The 24,015-nt window shown below is 41.8% G+C and overlaps 1 protein-coding gene across 2 annotated transcripts in view; it reads left to right on the top strand.

Annotated features, from left to right (window-relative positions):
- The window catches only part of LOC131042900 (nudix hydrolase 9), a 183,950-nt gene that overhangs the window by 122,742 nt on the left and 37,193 nt on the right, over window positions 1-24,015 (top strand). For both annotated transcript variants that reach the window (XM_057976229.2, XM_057976228.2), the window contains 2 exons: window positions 15,262-15,410; window positions 17,981-18,124. In XM_057976229.2, coding sequence (XP_057832212.1) covers window positions 15,262-15,410; window positions 17,981-18,124 — 293 coding nt within the window. The remainder of the gene's footprint in view (window positions 1-15,261; window positions 15,411-17,980; window positions 18,125-24,015) is intronic.

The raw sequence follows: 24,015 nt of genomic DNA on the forward strand, positions 1-24,015 counted from the left end.
ATGCTCAGAAGATGACACTTCCTCATTGAATGGACTCTTCCACTGGCAAATGGAAGACTATGAAGTGTTTCACCCTGCTTGTTACATGCTGCAGATTGAGGACGAGCTAGGCGAGGAGGAGTTCCCGCCTGCGTACATGGAGTATAAGGAGGGAGACGCCAAAGTAAATGATGTTCCGACATACGAATTTTCAAAGGATAGACCAATGTGGTACGAAGAACCCACCGTGAAAGAGACAAACTTAGGAGACACTGCCAACCCATGAAATATCTGGGTAGGTGACAATTGGAGCCCGGTGCTGAAGGCCGCAGCATTCAAAATCTTCATGGAGTACAAGGATGTATTTGCTTGGTCCTACAAGGATCTGAAGGGGGTCCCGCTAGAATTGTGCGTCCACTAGATACCATTGGTCCCGGGAGTCCAACCGGTATGGAAGAGGCCGTACCGAATGAATAAGAACTATGCTGCAAAAGTGAACGAAGAGATTGAACGGATGCTGGAGGCCGACATCATAGTTCGGGTGGAGACAAGTGAGTGGGTCTCGCCGATTGTGATCTCACTGAAGAAGGAGGCCAACCAGATCCGCATCTGCGTGGATTTTCAATGCCTCAACGTAGTCACCATCAAGGACCCGTTTCCTATACCCTTCACAGACAACATCCTCGAGGAGATGGTTGGCCATGACATGTACTTATTTTTGGATGACTTTTCGGGATGCAATCAGATTTCGATTGTTGAGGAGGACAAGTTGAAGACCACCTTTGTGTTGGAGGACGGAGTCTATGCGTACAATCGAATGCCGTTCGGGTTGTGCAATGCTCCCGCGACCTTCCAGGGGATAGTCCTTCACATCGTCGACAAGATGTCTGTGGGAAATTTTAAAGCTTTTTTAGATGACTGGTCGATTTTCAGTAGCGAAGACGCTCATTTGGTGGTGCTGAGAGAGTGCATGGAGCGATGCCGAAGGGCCAGGCTCGCCTTAAATCCACGGAAATGCAGATTCATGGTACCACAAGGGAAGTTGCTGGGCCATATCGTTTGTAAAGCTGGACTAAAAACTTACCTGGATAAGGTACAGGTAATTGTAGAAATGGAGTCGCCCATTGATGTGACGGGAGTCAAGTCCTTGGGACACATTGGATACTACTGGAAGTTCATCAAGAACTTTGCCCAACTTTCTTTCCCACTAGACAAACTGACATGGAAGGGCAAACCGTACATATGGGAATCGGCACAAGGGGAAGCATTCGAGGAACTCAAGAGGAGACTGGTGGCAGCACTCATTCTGACCTATCCAAATTGGGACTGAGAATTCCATGTACACGTGGATGCCTCGAACTATGCCATTGGGGCTACACTAGCGCAAGAAGGGGGACATGGGTTGGATCATCCCATCTACTTTGCCTGTCGGTTGATGTCGAAAGCCGAGAAGAACTACAGTACCACCGAGAGGGAAGCCCTCGGAATGGTCTATGCTGTAGAAAAATTTCGACACTACCTCTTGGTGACACCCTTCACCTTCTATGTGGATCACCATGCTTTGATGTACCTGGTAAACAAACCCATCATCCAAGGCAGGTGGCTACTGCTTCTTCAGTTCACGTTCACAATAATTGTACGCCCAGGCAAGAGCCATGTCATTGCTAACGAGTTGCCCCAGATTAGGTTCGGAAAACCGCTAGGAGTGAATGACGACTTTCCAGATGCTCACCTATTCAAGATCGCAGTATTGCCACCATGGTATACTGCCATTGGGGAATATCTCTCCACCTCCGTGTTCCCCCAAGGTATGCCACTAAGAGAATGAAGAAAACTCGTGTTGAGAAGCCGCACATTTCTATTGATTAATGGATTGTTGTATAAAATGGGACCCGACCAGGTGTTATGTCGGTGTGTGATGGAGGAAGAGGTGCCAAGCGTTCTGAGGGAGGCACATGAGGGGCCAGTGGGAGGCCATATGAAACCAGACACTACGGCCAGAAAGGTGTTGCTAGTAGGCCTGTGGTGGCCCACATTGTATAATGATGCTAGAGAATGGGTAGTAGGTTGTGATACCTGTTAGAGAGCGGGGAAGCCGTTGAAGAGGGATTTCATGCCGCTCAACCCTTCGCATGCTCAGGAACTATTCGAGCGCTAGGGGTTGGATTTTATTGGGCCACCCGCGCCAGGAGGTGTCGCTACATGGTGCTAGCTACAAAATATTTAACCAAGTGGGTTGAACCGCGGGCCCTGCCTGACAACTCGGCCGTAAGTACAACACGATTCATTTATGAGCAAATCATTACACGGTATGGTATCGCTATGCAGTTGACTAGCGACAGAGGTGGACATTTTGTGAACCACGTTATTAAACTCCTCACTACTGAATTTAAAATTTTTCATTCATTGTCCAGCCCCTATTACCCGCGAGCCAATGGGCAGGCCGAGGCTACCAACAAGATTCTTGTGGGGATATTTTACAAGTCTTGCGGCGTCGAGGTAGAAGACTGGGAAGAAAAATTACCTTCGGTCTTGTGGGCTTACTGCACAACCTACAAGGTGACCACTGGCCAGACTCTGTTCCAACTCATTTACGGGCAGGAAGCTGTTGTGCCAGGGGAATTCATGGTACCAAGCCTTCGCATTGCAATCGAGAACAGAGTGGGGGACATGGAGAGCCTGAGGGAGAGATTGTATGTCTTGAACAAGCTGGATGAGAAACGAATGATGGCCCAGTGGGCTATGGAGATAGCCCAACAAAGGAGGAAGCTTGGCACTACAAGCACTTGAAACAAATGAGGTTTGCTCCAGGACAACTGGTACTGAAATATAATGGGCGTAATGAGATTAAACCAGGCAAATTCAAGGTACGATGGTTAGGACCATATAAAGTCCGCGAGGTGGGAGAGAACAGGGCAGTGAAGTTGTGGACACTGGATGGATGGGAGGTTGCAGGCAGCACCAATGGGTCGAAATTAAAACTGTATCACGAGCAGAGGTGATCGACCGACCCCAAATCCTCTCGAAGAAATAATAATTTAAAAAAAATAAATAAAAAAAATAAATGATGAAAAGTGCATAGTACGGCGAAGCTGCATGCTCACCGTGCGGTGGCACGACGTGCCCACCATACGGTGGAGCCCCGCGTGCCCACCGTGCGGTGGAGCTTGCGTGCTCCCGTGCGGTGGAGCCCGCGTGCTCCCGTTTGGTGACACGGCGTGCTCTCGTGCGGTGGCACAACGTTCTCATCGTGCGGTGGCACGATGTGTCCACCTTGCGGTGGCATGGCGTGCTTACCGCGCGGTGGAGCCACGTGCTCACCGTACAGTGGAGCCCGTGCTCTCACGGTAGTGGGATTTATATTATACCCCCGCAGAAGCATTTAAAACAAAGAATTTTTTTTTGAGGGGCAGCATCTGGAGGAAAATAGGCACGTGCAGAGGCTTGTTATTCTAACCCTATTTTTTAATATTAAAGAGGGCACAAAAGACAAAGGCAAAATTATTTAATGGACGCCAGCGGTGGAAAAAATTGGCAAAAGAAGTTACGGCAGTTACCTGCTACAGTGCCGTCAACCTCTGGGAATAAGAAGGCTGTTTGGATTTTGCCTTCGGGTGTGAAGATCAGGGTCGGCATGGCTGACAACAGCAAAAGTAAAGGGAAAAAGCTGCAACCCAAAGTGCAGTAGCAGATGGCAGCAAAGAATGATGTGACGATGGACACCATTACCTTCGAGGGTTTGACTGTAACAGATTGTAGGAAATGGTGGAACGAGACCTCGCATGATGACCCTATGAAGACACAACTACGACTTGCATAGGTACAGTGGGCCATCCAGATGCCCATTTTTTGCATTAAGGACTTTGAGGTGGTGTTGTGGGCCATGATTGGTGCCTATGACCCACACAGGCGGCAATCCGTATTTGACTACGAGCACTAACAGATTACAGTGTCCTTCGCTTGGACAAAATTTACAAGAGTTTTTAGTATTTTGGGGGTGCAAGGAAAGAAAGTGGACAAGGGGCAGAAAATATCCCCAGATTTAAAAGATAAACTTCTCAAGGTGATGTGTCGTGACGACCTCACACAAGCAGAACTTGATAGTCTGGAGCATGCAAGCAAAGGAAGAGGTCTGAAGAAGTCATTCCTGAGAGAGGGGATATGGCGGTGCCTTGTCGATGTATTGAAGAGCCGCTTGATGGGAGCAAGTAGGGTTTCAGATATTGGCATGGCGTAGGTGGTGCTGGTGAATGGCATCTGTAATGGAGTGGTATATGACTGGGTATCAGTACTCACAGATAGGATGGAGAAATTCATGACCCTCCAGCACAAGACCTTCTGCATGCCCTACCATGCGATTAGATTCTTCCTGGATGCGGTATGCCTTCGGGGCTCATCGGACGCACAACACTTGGCACCACAAGGCCGTGTACACCCTAGGCAACCCCCTATATTTTATTGGATTCACTTGGATATGATGGCACCAAGCGGAGATACACAATCAGGCAAGAAATGGAAGCGACGGGTGGTGGTGTCTAAGGCGGAGACAGAGTCGAAGTCCGCATCTAGTGACCTGAGTGAGGAGGCAGAAGACTCCAGTGATACATCACAGGCCACTAGGGGTAGTTTCAGAATGGTGGGTAGAGGTGAACAACAAGTGGAGGAGGAGACAGGGGCAACATCTTCTGCAGTAGCATAGACGACCACACCTCCACCTCTCTCAGTTGTGCCAGCAACAACCACACGACCCTCGGGTGAGTTACCCGAGCAGGCGGTCTCAGCAAAGTACCACTCGGCCTCTTTCTGGAGCGACGGTATTGGCAGTGCCGGTTCCTGGTTTTGGGCAGGGCCGGACACCCGTGATTATGGCCCCCCCACAGGCAGTCGCAACATTGGTAGCTTTACCAGAGCATCACGTGGTCGATGACAGGAGTCTCACGCTAGCAGTAGAGGTTGGGGACAGTAGCGAGAAGGTGGATAGGGAGGCCATACGAGCAGAGCAGCTTGGAGGGAGTGGTACGCCTTCTCAGATGGATATGCCTTCCCAGATGGACATGAGTGCGTGGCTGAGTCGGTACAAAATGATGCCACTAGCACCAGTTGGAGTAGCGGTCCTCTCCCCATGGCGTGAGTCGATCCCTCATGAGATTGTGGACCTGGTCGGAGACAGTTCACCAGAGACAGCACAGATTGTGCAGAGCGACCACTCACCCATTCGGGAGTTGGTGTTGAGTCCTAGGCAGGAGGAGGAGTTGATCCCAAGCCCCGTCATGACGAACCATTCCAGAGTCCTCACAGAGATGGTGTCCTAGCATCTCCGAGAGTGGAGGGCGATAGGGAATTCGAGCAGTTCCTTGCTGATATGGCTGTGGAAGCCTGACAAATGGTAGCCTCTGCGCGGTCTCAGGGAGATGCTCGGACAGATGAGGAGTTGGAGCAGCTACTCGGGTTTATGAGGGGAAGGTGCACAACACACTTTGCGCAGTGTTTTGAGTCTGGTGGATGGCCTGCTACGGAAACCTTACAAATGTTGGAGAATTGGGGCCTCCGCGAACAGGTTGGCGAGACCAGTAGACAGTCCTTGTTGCAGAGGATAGAGCAGGTTTTCCAAGAGACTTGCAATGAGTTGCGGAGGACGCAGTATATTGCTGAGTGTACCGAGACCCAGCGCCAGGAGACTGTGTTGGCACGAGACGAGTTGGCTGCTCAACTTCAGTAGATTGAGGAGTCACACAAAGAGCAATTGGCTCTGGAGAAGGCCTCATGGGATGTAGAGCGCGCTACCTTGGACTCAGTGTTAGCCTAGGAGAGGTTGGCGAAGGGTGCCTTGGTGGTAGAGTTGGCGGAAGCTCGCAAGGACAGGGCTATGTTGGAGAGTCGCCTGGGTAGTGCCTTGGAGATGGTAGAGCGGAAAGATAAAGAGGTGTTGGAGGCGGCGATGATGGTGAAAACAATGATGGAGTGCTAGATGGTTGCGGAGCGGGACCTCAAGCTGCGGACTGAGCAGGTCTATGAGTTACGGGCTCGCTTGACTGTTGCACCCTGCGCATTGACACCCTCTTCATCAGGGATGCCCTCTGCACCCCCTTAGTTTTTGATTTTGGGTTCTGTTGTAGCAATGTATTCCCCATTTTGCTTGTAAGTCGTCCGGAGATGACCTTTTTTTGGGGGGATGATGTTAGCGGTAATATTGTACGAGAATAAAACCGTAGTTAATTAAGTAGTACTTGTCTTTGTTAGTATGGTAGCCGAGGGATGATAGTTACGGGTGCGACGGTTGCCCTTCGCATCCCCTCGGTACCTTTATATACCATGGAAGGTCACTTGTAAAGACACATGATTATGAATGGAATAGTATCTCTTATATTTGCTTGATCTTATCTGGTATCTATGGCATTATTGTTTTGCATTGAGTATTCTATCTGTATGTTCTAGACTGTTCACCCTGAGGGTAAACAAACTAAGGCTTTAAATGCTTTAAATTTTTCTAAGGCTTCAGACTTTTGTTTCAAAAATGTCACCCATGTCATACGAGTAAAATCATCTATGAACAGCATAAAATATTTTTCATCTGGCAAGCTTGCTGTCCTAGTTGGTCCACATAGGTCAGTATGAACTAACTCAAGTGGTTTGGAACTGGATAAGTCCTTGGATTTAAAACTGGTTCTTGTTTGCTTCCCCATTTGACAGTTTTTGCAAACACCATCAGCTGGTTTCTCAAGATGTGGAATGTCTCCTACAGCTTCCCTCTTGCTGATTTTAATTAGATTTTCGAAATTCATATGCTCAAGTCTCCTATGCCATAACCAAGCTTCATCAAACTGACTTAAACAACACATCTCACTGTTAGAATCATCAAGAATATACAAATTATTTGCTGCCCTAGTTGCATTTGCAATAAGTTTCTCACTTTTGCTTATAGTGCAACAATTTGAATTAAAAGCAAGATCATATCGTTGGTCACATAGCTGATTGACACTTAACAGATTGTGTTTCAAGCCCTTAACATATAAAACATTTTCTACTTTTGTTTCACCATCATTCAAAACAAGAGTGCCTATACTTGCAACTTTTGCATAAGACTACTTCCAAATCTAACTTTACCTCCATTCAACTTTTTAAGAGTAAGGGATTTATTCTTATCACCCGTCATGTGCTTGGAACATCCATTGTCAACATACCATATATCCTTCTCATTTTGTGCAAGAAAAGCTGTCTGGACAACTAAGACCACTTTTTGAGTTGACTTTTTTTTTCTTCCAAACTTTCATATTCTTCTTCCCTTTCTCTTTTTCATCCCCCTTCTTAGGCAAATCTGTCAACACACTCTTACAAAACTTTGCAGAATGACCAAGGTTATTGCACTTGTAACAAACAGTATTATAACTTCTCAAGGAAGCAAAAGAATTTATGATTCACAAAACTGAAATTTTTCTTAAGGAATCTTCTGCAATTTACAGCCTAATGACCATAGTAGTTGCAAGAAAAATAGTAACCATAGAAATAAGCATCGTTGGAGCTAGTCATATGAGCTTGTTTAGCATTAAAAAACTTACTGAAGTTACCATTTCTGTTTTTAGGAACAAAACCAGCATTAGGCTTCTGTTGTTCACCTCCAGAAGATTTAGAACATTGACCTTCACCATGGTCAACTCCGCTCTTGTCAAGGGACTGCTTTTGAAAGCTTAGTAAGGCATCCGATGTCATAGTAGTATTCTGAAAGGTATTTTCATTACTGAACTGTTGTGCAGATTTTTCAAACTATCTCAATGAAACAACCTCATTTTCAAGTTTTTCACAAGCAACCTCTTTGTCCTTGAGTTGTTTTTTGAGATCTTCGTCAATCTTTTTACCTTCTTCAATTTGCACTCTAAGATCTTCAATAAGTTTTCGAGCAGCTTCTAGTGCAACATTATTCTCAGAAACTTTGCTATTTTCTTCTTGTAGCAGCAACTTAAGATTCTGATTTTTCTTTTTTAATCTCTTTATCTCACTAAGAGCACTAATCAGCTCTTGTTCAAAATCAATCTCCACATCCTTCTTCATCAAAGTAGTCTACCTCTTCTTGAATGTCTTCAACAACCATGCACAAAATTTCATCATTCTGATTTTCTTCTTCACTATTAGGAGAATAGTCACTGTCTTCCTTGGAATAGAGACTTCTCTTATATTTCCGAAACTTCCTTTCTCTTTTCACAAACTTCTTATTGTTTTTGAACCTTGATTTTTTTTCATAAGGACACTTTGATGCAAAATGACCAATTTTCCCATAGTTGAAGCACTTTAATGGCAGCTTGCCCTTGTATTTACCAGAGCCTCTTTTCAGCTTCCTAACAAGATGTGTCGCTTCATCCTCAGAGTCTTCTTTTGAACTCTCACTGGATTTTTGCTCCTTTTCTTTACCCTTCTTTGAAGCTTTAAAAGCTGTTTCCTTCTTTGATGAACTCTCAAAATTAGTCCGCATTTCATATGCAGTCAAGATGCCATGCAACTTATCTACTGTTAATTTGTCCAAGTCTGCCATCTCTTCTATTGCTGAAACTTTGGCATCAAATCTTAGGGGCAGCGACCTTAAAATTTTTGGAACCACAACTTTATCTTCCAACGTCTCTCCCAAACCCTTCAGAGAATTCACAACTTCATCAACTCTTAAGAAGTATGCCGCTATATTTTCATCTTCATGCATTTTGAGACCTTCAAACAACATTCTATGTGTTTGTAATTTTGCATTTTTAACTTTCTCGTCCCCTTCATAGCCATTCTACAATTTTTCCCACATAGCTTGGGCTAACTCATAGTGCATGACCTTGACAAATTCAAACTTAGATAGACCACACAATATAGCATTCATGGCCTTTTCATTGTTTTCAAAGGCTCTCTTTCCATTAGGATTTGTAGGTGGTTGAGAGGGTAGAGTATACCCATTAACCAGACTCATATAGACATCAAAACCAAGAGACATAATGTATGTTTTCATTCGAATACTCCAAAATGCATAGTTTGACCCATCAAACAAAGGAGCACTATTGGTTGCTAGCTAAACCTTCTAGAGTACTCATTTCAAACAATCAGGATCAAATCTTCAAGCTTTTAAGCCTTGACAGAAGATGACCTACTCTGATACCAATTGAAGAAATTTAAGTAAAATACTGGGAGGGGGAGTGGGTGAATCAGTATTTTAGACTTTTACAAAATAGATAACCATAGACAACTCAAACTGAAGACCAAAAAAAAGAGTTCAAAACAGAGGCACAAGATTTCCCATGGAAAACCCTTTCGGGTAAAAAACCACGTAAAGATTAGTTTTCTTTCACCATAAAAGGGCGTCAACCCAAATTACATAGCAATAAACAGAGAGCTCTAACTCTCGTAGCTGCACCTACAGACTACAACTGAGGCACCAACCTCTCAACTTGATGAGCACCAACTCGAGCACAAATTTAGTTACAGAACAAGAAGTTGAAAAAGCAGAGCAACTTTTTTGTTTTACTCTGAGATAAGTAAAACTCATACAGCTTAATGTATTGTCATAACATAAATCAACAGTGACAAAATCCTTTCATCAACTTGACTGTTATAACTTCATATCACTGAAGTATTACAGCACTGCACAATCACATTTGGTTCTCAACTATAGCTTTAGATATCTGTCATCTTCAACGCACCAAGGTCTTCACTGCATTCATTTTCACAGTATCTGAAAACCACAAGTTACTGTAGAGTCTTCATTTGCTTAACACTGAAATATTACTGCTAACAGAGATTTTAAAACAGTTGAAGCTCTTTCTTTTAAGCACTCAGACTTGTTCTCATTTCATTGAAATCACCCATACTCACACTCGAACATTTAAAAAAAAAAAAAAACTTCACATGATTCTGAAAAAGAATCCATTTTTGAATACACTATACTTTCAACACACACTTTTTGGATCGACTGACTTAGCTCCTTGTCTTTCTTTCTTTCTTGATTTATTCCATTCCCGTGAAAATAGTAGGGCACTCGACTGAAAGCAAGCACTTAGCAGATGTTTGTTTGTTTGTTACATACGCATTAAGCGTTGAGTTCAATGAAGAATTCAAGGAGAGGGTGTTACGAACTCATAGCCAGAACTGAACTCTTTAGCGGCACGAATGATCGATCTTGGCCAAACAAACATTACTTTCTGTCATCGATTCAATCTCACAGTTCAGGTATTGGGCCTGCCCGCTCGATCCTCCGGGTTAAACTCCTTCTGCTGGGAACAAACATCTCCGCTTTGAAGCCCTCTCAAAAAACTATGAAATGGCAATCATCCCTCCATCCGAATGGATGAGATAGCTACGGGGCATTGGAATATCCGGTTTCTTACCCTCTCGCTCCATCTCTCCCGGCACATTCAGTCTTTCCCGGCACGCCACCGGCAAGGACAGTTGGACCAGATGTTCTCCTTCCAACCCGAACTGGCATTTTACCCCCTTACATATTCAGCAATAGATAGAAAAATACGTCCAGCAGTGTCTCAAAAAAACATTTTCAAAAATATCTTCAAAAGTATATCAAGATAGCCAACGAACTTCTACTTGAACACCCACAGTTTTCTGCATTAACCAAACTTCTCAGAAATTGGAAAGCAAAACTTCTTTTTCAGACTGACTGCTGAAGACGCAACATAAATTAGAAAGAAAAATCATTATCTGAACATTCCAGAAAATCTCCCAAACACACCACCAACCACTGACAAACTTGTAACTCCCAAACCGCATAGAGCAAAGTGATAAGAAAAAAACGCATAGGGTCAAAAAGAATTGCCCAGATACTGCAAGACAAAAGAACCTCAGTTGAACTATCTCTGCAAACCATAACAGAGAATATAAAACGCCTCACTGACAGTAACATCCCTGATAGATGTCAGCACTCAGAAATATCTCTGAGAAGAATACGAAAATCGCAGATTCTTTCTGCAAACATTCTCAGCATACCCTGGAAGCAACAATGCATACCATACACAACATGTACAAATGGCACACACTGAAGAAGAAGAAAATAGTGATCAAACTGATCACCACTGATTTCCAGAAAAAGCACGTACCAGCCACATGTCCCAAACTAACAAAACATTGCCATCAATGACAAAACTCAACATTTATTGTGTGTTATAGCATTGATAGTGCATTTTTTCTACAAACATAAATGCACTAAGATAGTACTTGATAAATTTAATGTGTGAGTCAATTTTGTATTGACATAGAATAGCATAGACATACGGAAAAAGGTGTAAAATGATAAATCTATCTCACCAAAGAGATTTTACAGCCATAAGAGCAGATTCTAATGAAAAACATTGTCAGAAATTGAAGACTGTTAAATAGGGGTCAACTTCATCTACATATCATCGATTGGGGTTTAGAAGATTTATAAAGACCAACAACTCATTCCAAGAGGAAGCTAACCTCAGATTAGGCACAAATTAGTAGGTAAGAAATATAGCAATCTCTATAAACTTGTTCATCTACTTAGATGATTTTGAGAGGAGGGCAGCTTGAATAAGAAACAAAATGCAGCAGTTCTAATAAGAAAAAGGATAAAAGATTTAGGTCTCTCTTGATATTGTGAGGATAAGATAAGATTGCACTATTTGTTCTAATGCTCAAAGTCAACTAATATGGGGTCTCTTCCTTTGTTTTTATGTGTTAGAAATCTAAACATGAGTAATTTCAAGTGAGTAATGTGTCAACATTGTAGACTTGATAAGCAGTGTTAGACTTAAATTTCCAAATATGTGCTATCACTTGATTCATGACCATGCCATCTTGTGATGGGACCCTTTTCATATAGGCGGACAATTTTTTTCATTATTATAGAGCATCATGGTAGTTTTAGGATTTTTGATATGTAATGATGCTAGAAAATGGTAGAATCATGAGATCTTTGGTAGAGATGGAGGATTGTCTAGCCTACAAATTATGGATTAGTTTTTAGTTTGACATCTAAATGCTTCTGATTGTGAATATATGCTATTACTTGATAAATTTAATATGTTAATACCATGTTTGACATGCATAGCATTGATGTATTCTTAATAGAGACATGCCAATGGAAGCTAGGTAAAGTTTTAAAAATCTAAAACTAGTGTAATGGTGTTTGCTTGATTAGTGGAATGTGCTTGAATGATGCTTCTCTATTTAGACACTGTAATGTCCCCTTTTCTAGGTGACATGAGATGAGCAGGGGTTGACCTACCATTTGAGTTCCCGTAGGTCAACGACATGGTTAGGGGACTCATTCTGAGGGTCATGGAGCTTTGCATGGGCTCTGTGAGCCGTTTCGGACCTTCGGACGAGGTCTCCTATTTTTAAGGGAGAACTGACAGTTGACTGAATGACCACCTGGGGGACCAAGGACCAAAGCAGGATCCTTTTGAGCAGTTACAGGTGTTTGAAGAGAGGTTCCTACTTTTTAGGGAGATTCCCTACCTTTTAGGAGTTTGTGGTGGTTCCATATTTGAGGTTCCACGGGACCATACTATGGTTTCAGTTTCAGGAAGATTGGGTGTGTTCCTAGTTTCTAGGAGCATCCCTAGATTTTAGGGATGGGACTGCCAGTTAGCTCAGCTTTTCCGGCATCGGTCACAGATAGGTGACAAAGTTATATTCATGATTGTTTGGTTATTTTGGGCTGTTATTGGATATCTGGAGATATTTTAATATATTTAAATATTTCCTAAGTTAGCGATTAAATAAATTAAAATAAGGCTATGTATTTAGTCATTTCGGAGTAATAAGGGGTTTCTACTTCATCTGGGTTGATATGCCTATGTGTTATAGCTCGTTGGAAAGGTCTTACACTTTGCTACATGATTCTCACCTTCCAGAGTCTTTTTGGATGCCTGACGCTATTTATTTGCAATTTAGTGTTATTTTCCTATAGTTGATGCCACAATTAGGAAATAACACTCTTTTCATAATGCGCCAACTTTACTCCCTTTTAGGGTTTGGCTTGGAAAGGAAAGGAGATATAAGGAGATGAAGACCTAATTGTTCATTATCTTTTTACACAATCAAACTTATTTTGTGAATTTGCTCTGAGTGAGTGATTCTTCATCTGGGACGCAAACCCCAAGATCTGGACTGGTTGGGACGTAGCCCTCAACAATTATTGGCATTGGATTCTTCAGGCAGAGTGCATAGTTGATAGAGATTGAGTACACCATTCTTCATTATGGATTCAGGTTGCAGAGTAAGGGTTTCAGCATGGCAGATTGATTCTTCAGCTTGGGCGTGATCGTTGCAGCCTTAGGGCCGCCATTTGCAGCAGGTACATCCCACGTGGAATGTAAGGAATGCATGTATTCAGCCTTAGAGGTATTCATGATATATTATTTTGTGAAAAACTTGGAAGTTGTAGGTCTGCAATTTATAATAGCAAGCAGGTTTGAGACGGAAACCTCAGATTTGGTCTTCAGGAGGACGGAATCCCTTCTACAGGAGGCACGTGGAACACATCAGAAGCTTGTTTCAGGCATATTGAGGGTCATTTCAACAAGAAAACTCAGTAATCATTAGCAGCAAGGTCATTACATCAAATCTGAGCAAGAATACATTCAATTTCAGTGCATTACTTATTTCTTTTGGCAGCTGTATTGTTTCCCAAGGGGGCCGTACCATTACAGATGGCTGTGGAGTGATAATAAATAAAATGGAGGGTTTTAACTCCATTTCTTGTTCTTAACTTCATTGTTAGGATCAGCAAGAATTGTGTAGAAGAAATCACAGTCATCAGGCTTGAATTGAGATCAGGGTGAGCAAAACAGTTAGGATTTAAGGCTAAAATTGTATAATTTTGCCTGGCAGAATTTGGATTTCCAGCTAGTAATTGGGTTTTTGGCCCAATTTGTTATTGGTAATTCATTTGGAGGTAGTATAAGTGTATTGGTACATCTGGACTGCCCTTGTACCTTCAACTCATGCCTGTATCCATTTCTGGATAGCAAATCAGCAACAAACCCCAGCGCTAGATCCGTGGTATGTTTCTAATTGTTTTGGTGAATGTATCTTCACTCCTAGTTGAATGTAATCTGCTGTCATAAATAAAATCAGAAGTTGATATCTTATTTTGAGTTGAATTCTATGTTATTATTGGTTAATGGTTGCAATCCCCATCACCAAAAAATAAACAACACTTTTTGCATCTTTTGTCTAGTCTCTAAGAACACCAAAAGGCTCTGAAAGATAGTTTATTAATTAAAACTTATCCAGGGCAGCAAAGAATCCATTTAGGGATCTTTCAGACACTCCTAAAATAAGATAAATGCACCTAATCAAATAGGCTACTTTCATTTTTTTGAGTGCCTTCTCCAAACTCGCCTAGGATGGTGCACAAGCATGCCATTATAAAAAGCCCATTTCAAACAAATTTTCTACTTAAGGAAATATGTGATGATGAACGAGACAAAGAAAATTTCAGGAAGGTACATAAAGGAGAGTCAAATGCATTAGGTTGAGAGCTTGAACTTAGTGTATAGTCTAGACTCTAGGTGCATGCCAATATAAAGGTGGTGGATTTTTAAAAATTTCAATTCTAGTTTATAGGTGTGTACTTGGATAATGGTGTGTGCAAATATAAAGGAGGATTTTTTTTTTATCATTTGGCCTAGTGTTTAGGCGTCTAAGATTACAAAGCAATTTTTTTGTTAGCCCATATTCTAGTGTGCCTGGATAGGGAAATGCCTATATAAATGGAGGGACAAATGGGTAGAATTTAAAGCTTTTTAGAGGGTTAGCCATGATCAGATGAAAAACTAGAATCATCAAAGTTATCTAGAGCTACTTGACTAAAAGTCTTTTTTTTATGTTGAGTTAAAAATAGCTCATGCTGTGTGAGTCATCATCATTTTCAAAGAGGAGCATATTTAGTGATTTTCTATTTATAGCTTGTGCTACTTTTATTAGTCTGTGTTTTTTACACAAGGAGCTTGTGATATTTTTAGTGTTCATTATTTATAGTTCAAAGTTGGCTATTTTTAGATCATCTACCTCATCATGGAAGAGATGAGAGCTTTGAAGGGATAATTATAATATTTAATGGTCAATTGAACTAATAGTTGCATAATTGTAATTTTATAACGTGGATGAGATAATATGTAAAATTGCACATCATGCAAGTAGTTGTATTTAGGGTAGAAATGCAATTAGTTTAATTTATTTTCATGCAACTGTTTGTAAATAGTACAATTAATTGCCTTATTTGCTAGATGTTATCTTATCTATCATGTTTGAAAACTTACAGCTTATATTGCTGTGCAGATGATGTAGAACAATGCAAATACACGTCAAGTCCATTGGGAAATGGAGCAATTGTTGAGACAATCGATAATTTTATTCTTGTACTTAGAAGAAGTCACAGTGTGGGAGAATTTCCAGGGCACCTTGTCTTTCCTGGTGGGCATTCCGAGGTACAAACACAATCTGAAATTTAAGACCATATACTATTTTTTGGCTATGCATTTTTTTTAACTTGAGAATTAAGCTTCTACCTGAAATGAATGGAAGGCAATAAGAACCTGGTTTTAGTTTCCAGTGATTATGTTATTACAAAGTTTTCTCACAAAGGATAAAGCATTTCAAGAAAAAGATTCCAGAATTACTTAGAAATTTTTAGGTGCCTTAATATATATATATTTTTTTAATACAAAAGAACAATTTGATAAGTGATTCTTAATAGCAACCAAATAAACCATAATTCAAGAAAATAGATCCATTATTTAGCCCTATTCATGGCCTAATGGACCTTGTAATATGCCCTTAATTCAAAAATATCTATAATTCTGGCAGCACATCATTCTTGGTACATAAATGAATGATTATAGTTAAGAAATACTAGGTTGTCTGATCATATTTGGATTTGGTGGTTTTCCATGTTTTTCTCCTGCTTGCGTTATGTCTAGGTTTGGTTGTACAATTTAAAAATATATTAAAAAAATCATGAGTTTGCACAAACTGTACAAAATTAAATATAAAATTGAGAAACAACTGCTAATAGATAGTTTGATGTCAATTGTCAAATCATAAATGTTAAAGATAAATCAAATTTGTTTATATCATAGTAGCATTACTTGGAATTCAAACTGACCCAACAATGCAAAAGTATAAATACAATTTAGGTACTCAAGGTTTAATTTGAAAAAGCTCATGGAAAAATGCGGCTTTTCTAGTTGTTGCACAATAAAACAATTTATGTTTTTTCTTTCTAAATCTGGAATAGGCGTCAATGACCTTCATGGTGCATACCAATTTTCAAAATGTTATTGCTTTTGATGAAGCTCCAAATCCTTAAAAAAAACTACTTTTAGGTTTAGGTTTTTAAATTATTTTATTGAGTTTTTTAAAAAAAATCCATACTTTTGGAACCCTATGTGTTTGCCGAGTGTGCAGCCCATGCTTGGTCATTTGGCCTGGTTATGGCCTAAGTAAAGCTGGGGCATACCTAGGCCAGGGCCTGGTCTGGAACGGGATAATATTTTGACCTAGATTGGTTTGGCTTTGGGTTCATCTAGATTTCTTGCTAAATCTGTTAACCTATGTTATTGGGTTTTGTAGGAACCCTGGCTGAACCCAAGCCAGTTTGGACCAGGTTTTAATTCTAGTTCAGGTCTTGCTTGGATTCTCCCAAGGTCTTGCCCCCTATTCTAGTGATGCCCTACTAGAGGCATGAAATAACTAAATGTGATTTTGCTTTAATCTTCTCGTCTTTGGGATATTTGCAGCTCCCATTGTTATGTTAGTTTAGGATAACATAGGCTATCTGCTGATATATTTATTTGTTTTGCTTTCTACATCTATTCAGCACTCAGCTTAAGAGAGAGGATGTAATAACCACCCTCAATTTTTTTTTTTGAAATCTTTTGCCAATGAAACCACAATAGCCAAACAAATGATCATGTAAAATGTTTTCTCACTGTCATAAATTATTCTGATTTTGAGTTTCAAAATTAATTTAACTGCTGTTCATACATCTTGGAAAATAAACACACAAGATTGATAAGTTGTAATGTCTCCTTTTATAAAATGCCCTAGTTTGCCCTAGATTACAATTCTCAGCCAATAAGAGAGGGTTAGAGGGAAGTATCTTTATCTCCTTAAAGGGGAAAAACCTGCAAACAAGTTAGGAAATAATATACAAATTATATTATATAAGTGAATGATAACCACAAACAACTAACTATGATGATAAAGTAAGGAATGACTGGTTATGGCGCATAAAGTAAAGAATGATTAATTATGATGAAACATAAAGTAATTAATTACACACAACTGTATATGTAGAGGTATAGATCATAACTTAGTAATTGCTTACAAGGTTAATTAACTAACTATTGAACCCTAATCATAGCAAACTAGGATGGGTAACTTGATAAGGTGTCTTTATAACCGTTCCCCCTCAATCCAGCCATGGATGGGTAGCTTGATAGGGTGTCTTACAACCGTTCCCCCTCAATCAAGCCACTGATTGGTAACTTGATAGGGTGTCTTACAAACTGTTCCCCCTCAATCAAGCCACCTTCTCCCACTCACATGATTCCATCCATCACCATGGTAGCGAGGATAAGGATTTACGCCACTAGGGTGCCCTGAGTCTAACCCTAGTGGGGTAAATCCTTATCCTCGCTACCATGGTAGGTGATAAACTTTATATTATATTCTTTGGGTTAAATAATACTTAGGTGAGTGAATAAATTGAACTCCATTACAACATAAGTTTTGTTACAATTGAATACAAAATTTATATAAGCTTTTTACAAGGAATAAAGTTAAAAAGTTTGTGAAAGTTTAGATATAGCTTATAAGCTTTATATAAATAGTTTTTTAATCTTAATCATGTAAAAAACATTAAATTACAATGAGTGAAATGCTAAATTTCTGGTTTTTTGTTCTCCACCTTTAGTTTTCCAATCTTTTGTTTTTTCTTGAAATACATAGTTATGAAAAATGTTACTCCAAAGTACTAACTCTATTTTGGTGACAGCCAGAGGAGGTTGGAATTTCAGGCCATGTTTATACGAATGACAAAACCTTCACTACAAATTTGAATTCGAAGATATCTGCAGAGATGTTTGATGGTATTGTACGTGAAGTTGTGGAAGAGATTGGTGTTCCTGCACAATCTCTGGTATGGTAACCTCAAATATAATATTTTTTTTTATGTTTTCAAATTTATTTCTAGATAGTGGCTATTAAATATACCATACTGGTAGACCTGATGTTAAAATACATTTTTTATACAGGCATTTATTGCTTATGTTAATGATGTAACAAGACCCCATTAGTAATGCCAATAAAGTAATTTCCAATTAAAGCTATAAACTTTGTAGCTCATTTTATAATAAGCACCTTGAAGTGTGTGCCATCCAATTCTCTCAAACTCAACAAATCCATTCTTCCAACATTTGTAGCAGAGCAAGGAATCCATATGAAGGGCATGCTGATTTATAGAGGGTAAATCCAAAGAAATAAAATTGCTATCTAAAAGAGAAGAAATCTGTTGTGGACCTGCTGTTTGAGGAGACAATTTCAGCACAGATGAATTGTGGTAGAAGGTATGGATAAAAAGTGATTGGGTATGGATAAACAATACCAATATAGTGCTATCCATGAACAATTGTCTGGTACAATTACAAAAAAAGAAATTGATTCTTAAACCTGGTTTGTTGTATTTATCTAGTTGAAGGCTAGTTACAATTTGCAATTAAAGTCTGCTGTTAAGGACTGATTAATTTCTGTCAAAAGTGCTATCATAATTGATTTGTACCTACGTTATTGGGTCCTTGCCTGAAGACCCCTAGGTCTTGGTCCTGTTTGAACTGGGTCTGGGTCTAGGTTGGGTATGCTGTGGGTTTGGGCAGGGTCCGGCCCACAGCTTGTGGGTTTGGTCCTACTGAATCCGAGTGGACCTAGACAGTATTTGTGCTGAACTTGGGACAAATTTGGGAATTTTTAATTTTTTTTTCAGTTTTCTTTTTCGCCAAAAGGGTCAATTCAACCGCCCAACCCTAATTTTCCTATTAAAAAAATAAAACCTATTTCATTTATGCACAATGGAATGAAAAACAAAACCATTTTGCTCCATTGTTGAACTTATTTGCTTGCCATTGCTCAAAGAGAGTTGAAGATTGATTGTTGCATGCTTGAAGCTAGTTCTTGTGCTGTTCCTACACAGTTGCAAGTGCTGATTTGCTCTCAAAGACATTGAAGAGGAAGATTTCAACAAAAGAGATAGGTTTTTGTCATTTTTAAAAAAAAAATTTTTTCTTTGCATTTCTTTACAAATTGAAATGATCTCTCTAGTTTTTTTTTTTTTTTTTTCTCATTTTGGTTTGTGGCTTTGTGTTTATATATGTTGTTTATAGAATGGCAAGTGTTTCTAGTGCTGGAAGCCAATCTCGCTTTAAAATAGACCAACATTCACCGCTTTGGAAATATGTTGAAATCGTACAACAACTTCCAGGTGGAGGAGGTTTCACTTGGATTTGTTCTCATTGTAAAGCACAATATAGCAGCTCATATACTCGAGTGAAAGCACATTTGTGCTTTATCCCTCATCAAGGCATCAAATGTTGTCCAAGCAAGTCAAAAAGTAAAGGCCTTCTTGTAGAGGCACAAGTATTGGCATATGCTGAAGAGCGAGCAAAAGCAGATGAAGCAAGTAGGGAAACAATTTATAGTTGCTCATCATGGGGCAAAGACTAAGAAAGGAAAGGATCGAAGTGCAATGTCCCCACTTTGAAATAAAATCTAATGGTAAATATTAATAATAAAATTAAAATTCAAAAGAATAAAAATAAAAATGAAATGAAAATATAAAAGAATATAATTAAATATAATTAAGTTAATAAATGGTCAAAAGGCATGAAATGATATGTTGTGACTCTCCCAAATACGAGGTAGAAAAGGGAGAAGAGAACTCATTTGAAGGGGGGATAATTTGGGAATTTGAAGTTCAGATCTGATTGTGAAAGGTTGTGCCCCTTTCAAAGGGCAGAAATTATGAAGAGTTGCACTCTTTCAAAGGGTGCTAATGGTGAAAGGGTGTGTTTCTTGCCAAAGGGCATATATGATGAAGAGGTGTGACCTCTCTCTCAAATTAAGAGATATAAAGAAAAGGAATCAAAAGCAATTAGTGACATCACCATCGATCAGATTAGATTGGAACTGTTATTAAGTTACAAGCAGTAACTGTTGGAATCAAAGAACACTGAGGGGTGGGTGAATCAGTGTTCCGCAATCTTTAACTTTATTAAACAGATCATTTAACCACATAGTACATATGAAGAAAAGAAAGATGCATGAACACTGTTTGCCCTCTCGGGTGAATAACTTAAAGCGTAAAGAACATAATGCAGAATAATGCCGTAAATATCAGACAAAGTATATCAGATGTTCTATTCATAATAAGTGTCTGTTACAAGTTACATTCCGAAGTATAAAAGGGTACCGAGGGGGTGCGAGTGCCAACCGTCGCACGGCAACTACCACCCTCGGTTGCCAACTAACCAAAACAATTACACATAATTAACTAATCTTATTCCCGTGTACAATAATGCCGCCAACATCATCCCCCCCAAAAAGAAAAGTCGTCTCCAGGCAACTTACAAAAATGGAGATAATGCAACCTATACAATATACATATCTGAAAAACTAGGGAGGGGGCTGAGGAAGCGTCCCTGAAGCAGAAGGGTGAGATGTCGATGTCTGGGCTGCCAAGCAGGCGCGGAGCTCATACACCTACTGAGTGCGTGCAATCACATCTCGCTTCGCCACCAATACTTTCTCCAAAGCTGTCTTCACCATGTGTGCGGCTTCCAGCAACTCCTCTTTTGTATCCACTGCCTTCGTTGCGCAGACCAACTGAGTCTGCTCGGCCGCTAGACGAGTCTCTACCTCGGCCTTCGCTGCTCGGGTCTCAACCATCTCTGTGCGGGCCATCTCTAGCTGTGCCAACAACTACGCCCTCTCGACTGCCCATGAGGCCTGCTGGCTAGCCACATCTCTCTCCAACGCGTCGCGTGCAGCCTCGCGGGCCGCAAACTCCTGCTGTGTATGCCTCAATGTATAATAGGCATCCCGGTAGACATGCTCGATCTCGCGGACAACTGCCATCACCCGACTCTCTACAACGGGCTGACGCAGCCTTCAAGCCTGGAGCATCCCCTTTGTCTCAGTAGTCGGCCACCCCTGAGACTCAAAGCAGGTAGCAAAGGCTACTGGGCAGCCCACCCGCATAAACTGTAAGACTTGCTGTAGCTCCACCACCACCTGTTGCAATGCTTGCGTCTGGGCAGCGGCCACCACTCGCCAACCCCTCGTCACCATATCAGCCATGTCAGCTAGATAGGTCTCAATATCCTCCCCCGTCTGCGCCGAAGCTGTGAAGTCCCTGGTGGAATGGGCACAACTGTATCCTGCTGTGAAGGTACCTCGTCCGCCACCAAAGGTGTACCGTCTCCTGGTGCCTGGCCAGCAGAGGCGACCTCCCTCACCTCGTTCCCAACTGTGAGTCCATGTGCCTCCCCTGATGAGTCATCCAAGTCGACTACCTCTGCTCTAGTCTCTCGACACGGTGAGAATACAATAGCTCCCTCCAGTTGTGCCAGTGTCATCTGAAACCGCTGTGTGAGCCAGCTCTGCATAGCCTCGAGGTCGGCACGCATCTCCGTGACCGGGGGATGGTTCGCTATCGTCGGCTCCTCCAACAAGGAAGCAGAAACAGTCACCACTGCATCACTACCCACGATGTCCAACCGCACCTGAGGCTCGGTATCCACCACCTCCACCTCCGTCAGCCCCTGCTCCTCAGCGACCACTACTCGATGCGGCGACTCCTCCATCCCTGACTCTGCCATGTCCTCGGTAAATGCCGCCGTGTTTGGTCCCGGTGATGCTCCCTGGTGCTCGTGCTGGAGAGGACCAAGTGTAACAGGCGTATGGCTCTGCCCAAAGGCTGGAATACAGGTGCCGCCGACTCCAGATGATGGCACAGGCGTGCCCATCGGTAACAGGGGTGGGGCAAACAGGACTCGTACAGGCTCCTCCGTCGCCTGGCTGCTATCGTCCTCCTCATTTTTCGCCTTTGAATCCTCCGCGCTACTGGAATCCCTCCCGCTGTCAGGCTCCCCTGAGGCTGAGGCCATATCTACTGCCCGTTTCCGCTTCGCAGAAGAGTGCCCAATGTCCAAGTGCCTCCACTGCTGTCAATGGTCCTTGCGGCCTTACCTCCAACTCGTCCTCCGGCACTGCTTCCCTCGTGGCCTCCAGGAATAACCCTATAGCGTAGTGAGGCATATAGAATGTGCGATGCTGGAGCGTCAAAAACTCATACATGCGCTCTGCCAGTAACGCTGCCCAATCATACACGATGCCATTCATCAACCCGTTCATTAGCATAATCTGAGGGAGGGCGATGTCCGACGCCCTACCCGACCCTGTCAATCTGCTCTTGATGACATCCATAATGCATCTCCAGTGGCCCTCTGCAACAAAAGTCTTACGGATTCCGTGACCCTTCGTGGCACTAGCCACGCTGTCCAACTCTGTTGTCGTCAAGTTCTGGGAGATTAATTTAATCCAACGCTCCTTCTCCTTCCGCATCATCTTTTTGGCCTTCAAGTCTATTTTCTTGCCCTGGCTGCCTGGAATGCCGAATACCCTCGTGAAATCCCTTTCTTTGAAGGATATAGGAACATCCCTCCTGAGGTATTCAAACGTGCTGGTGCATGTGTGCCTGTCGAAGGTGTCCACCATGAAGCGTAGGGCACCCTCGTACTCTCGGATAGGGAACACGGGCATCCGAACAACCCACTCTACTTGTGCCTTACGGAGGTTTTGCTTCACCAGGTCATTGTTGGGGGTGTCCTGCCACCATTTCCGGCATTCCGATCCATTCAGGCCTTCAAAAGTTATATTCTGTGGTGTTAATGTATTTTTAGCATTTACGACAGCTTGTGGTGCCTTCTACTTTTGCTTTTGTCGAGCGCTGGCATCCATGGTGCCGCCTGCAACTCGTACTCCTGACGCTAAAACCCTGATATTGCTATCCCTATCCCTCTGGCTGCTACTGGAAGAAGCGTGCAGCTGTTTTTTCCAACTTCTTTTCCCTGCTGAATCCATTAATCTTTGTATAACTGATTGCTTGTTAAAAAAAATCTTACGGTCGTTGGACACCTTTGTAACGACCTTCTTTTGTGTATGGTTGCTGTGTGCAGGCTGCTTCTTCCTTTTCTCTCCGTTTGCCTTCTTTTTTTTTTTTTTCCCTTCTCCCCTGTGTGTGGGCTGCGTGGTGTCCTTTTATGCTGGTGCGGCGTGTTTCTTTTTTCTTGCTGTACGGCATGCTTTTTTTCCTTGCTGTGCATTGCGCGCTTCTTTTTCCTTGCTGTGCGTTGCGTGGGGGTTTTATGTTTCCTTGTTTGCCTCGCACGGGGGTTTTAAGTGCGGTGCGTGTGGTGTGCGGTGTGTGTGAGAGGGCAAATCTCGGTTGGGTATGCCATTCTCTCGGACTTCTCTCCAGCAGTTTCTTGATAACACTGAGTAGGTTTTTGTTAGTTGACTCAGCTAACCCATTACCTTGAGGATAATAATTTGATGAAAACTTAAGGGTTATACCGTACTCAAAAGCCCAATTTGAAAATTTCAGTGATGTGAAGGCTGAGCCATTGTCGCAAACCAACGCATAAGGACACCCGAATCTTGTGATAATGTTTTCTTCCAAGAACTTAATTACGGCCTCAGTAGTGCATACCTTGAGAGCTTGAGCCTCCGACCATCTGGTACAGTAATCAGTAGCAGTGATGATGTAACTATGTTGTGCTGAAGATGCGGGGTTGATGACACCAATAAAATCCATCCCCCATTTTGCAAATGGCCTTGCTTCGATCATTGGATTTAGTGGCATGGCAGGATTCTTTTCTCTGAAGGCGGCGACTTGGCAAGTGTGACAAGTCCTGATATGATTAAATGTGTCTTTGAAAAGTGTAGGCCAGTAATATCCTGCCCTCAGGATTTGATGGG

The sequence above is a fragment of the Cryptomeria japonica genome, chromosome 1 (assembly GCF_030272615.1).
Source record: "Cryptomeria japonica chromosome 1, Sugi_1.0, whole genome shotgun sequence".
Lineage (NCBI taxonomy): Eukaryota > Viridiplantae > Streptophyta > Pinopsida > Cupressales > Cupressaceae > Cryptomeria > Cryptomeria japonica.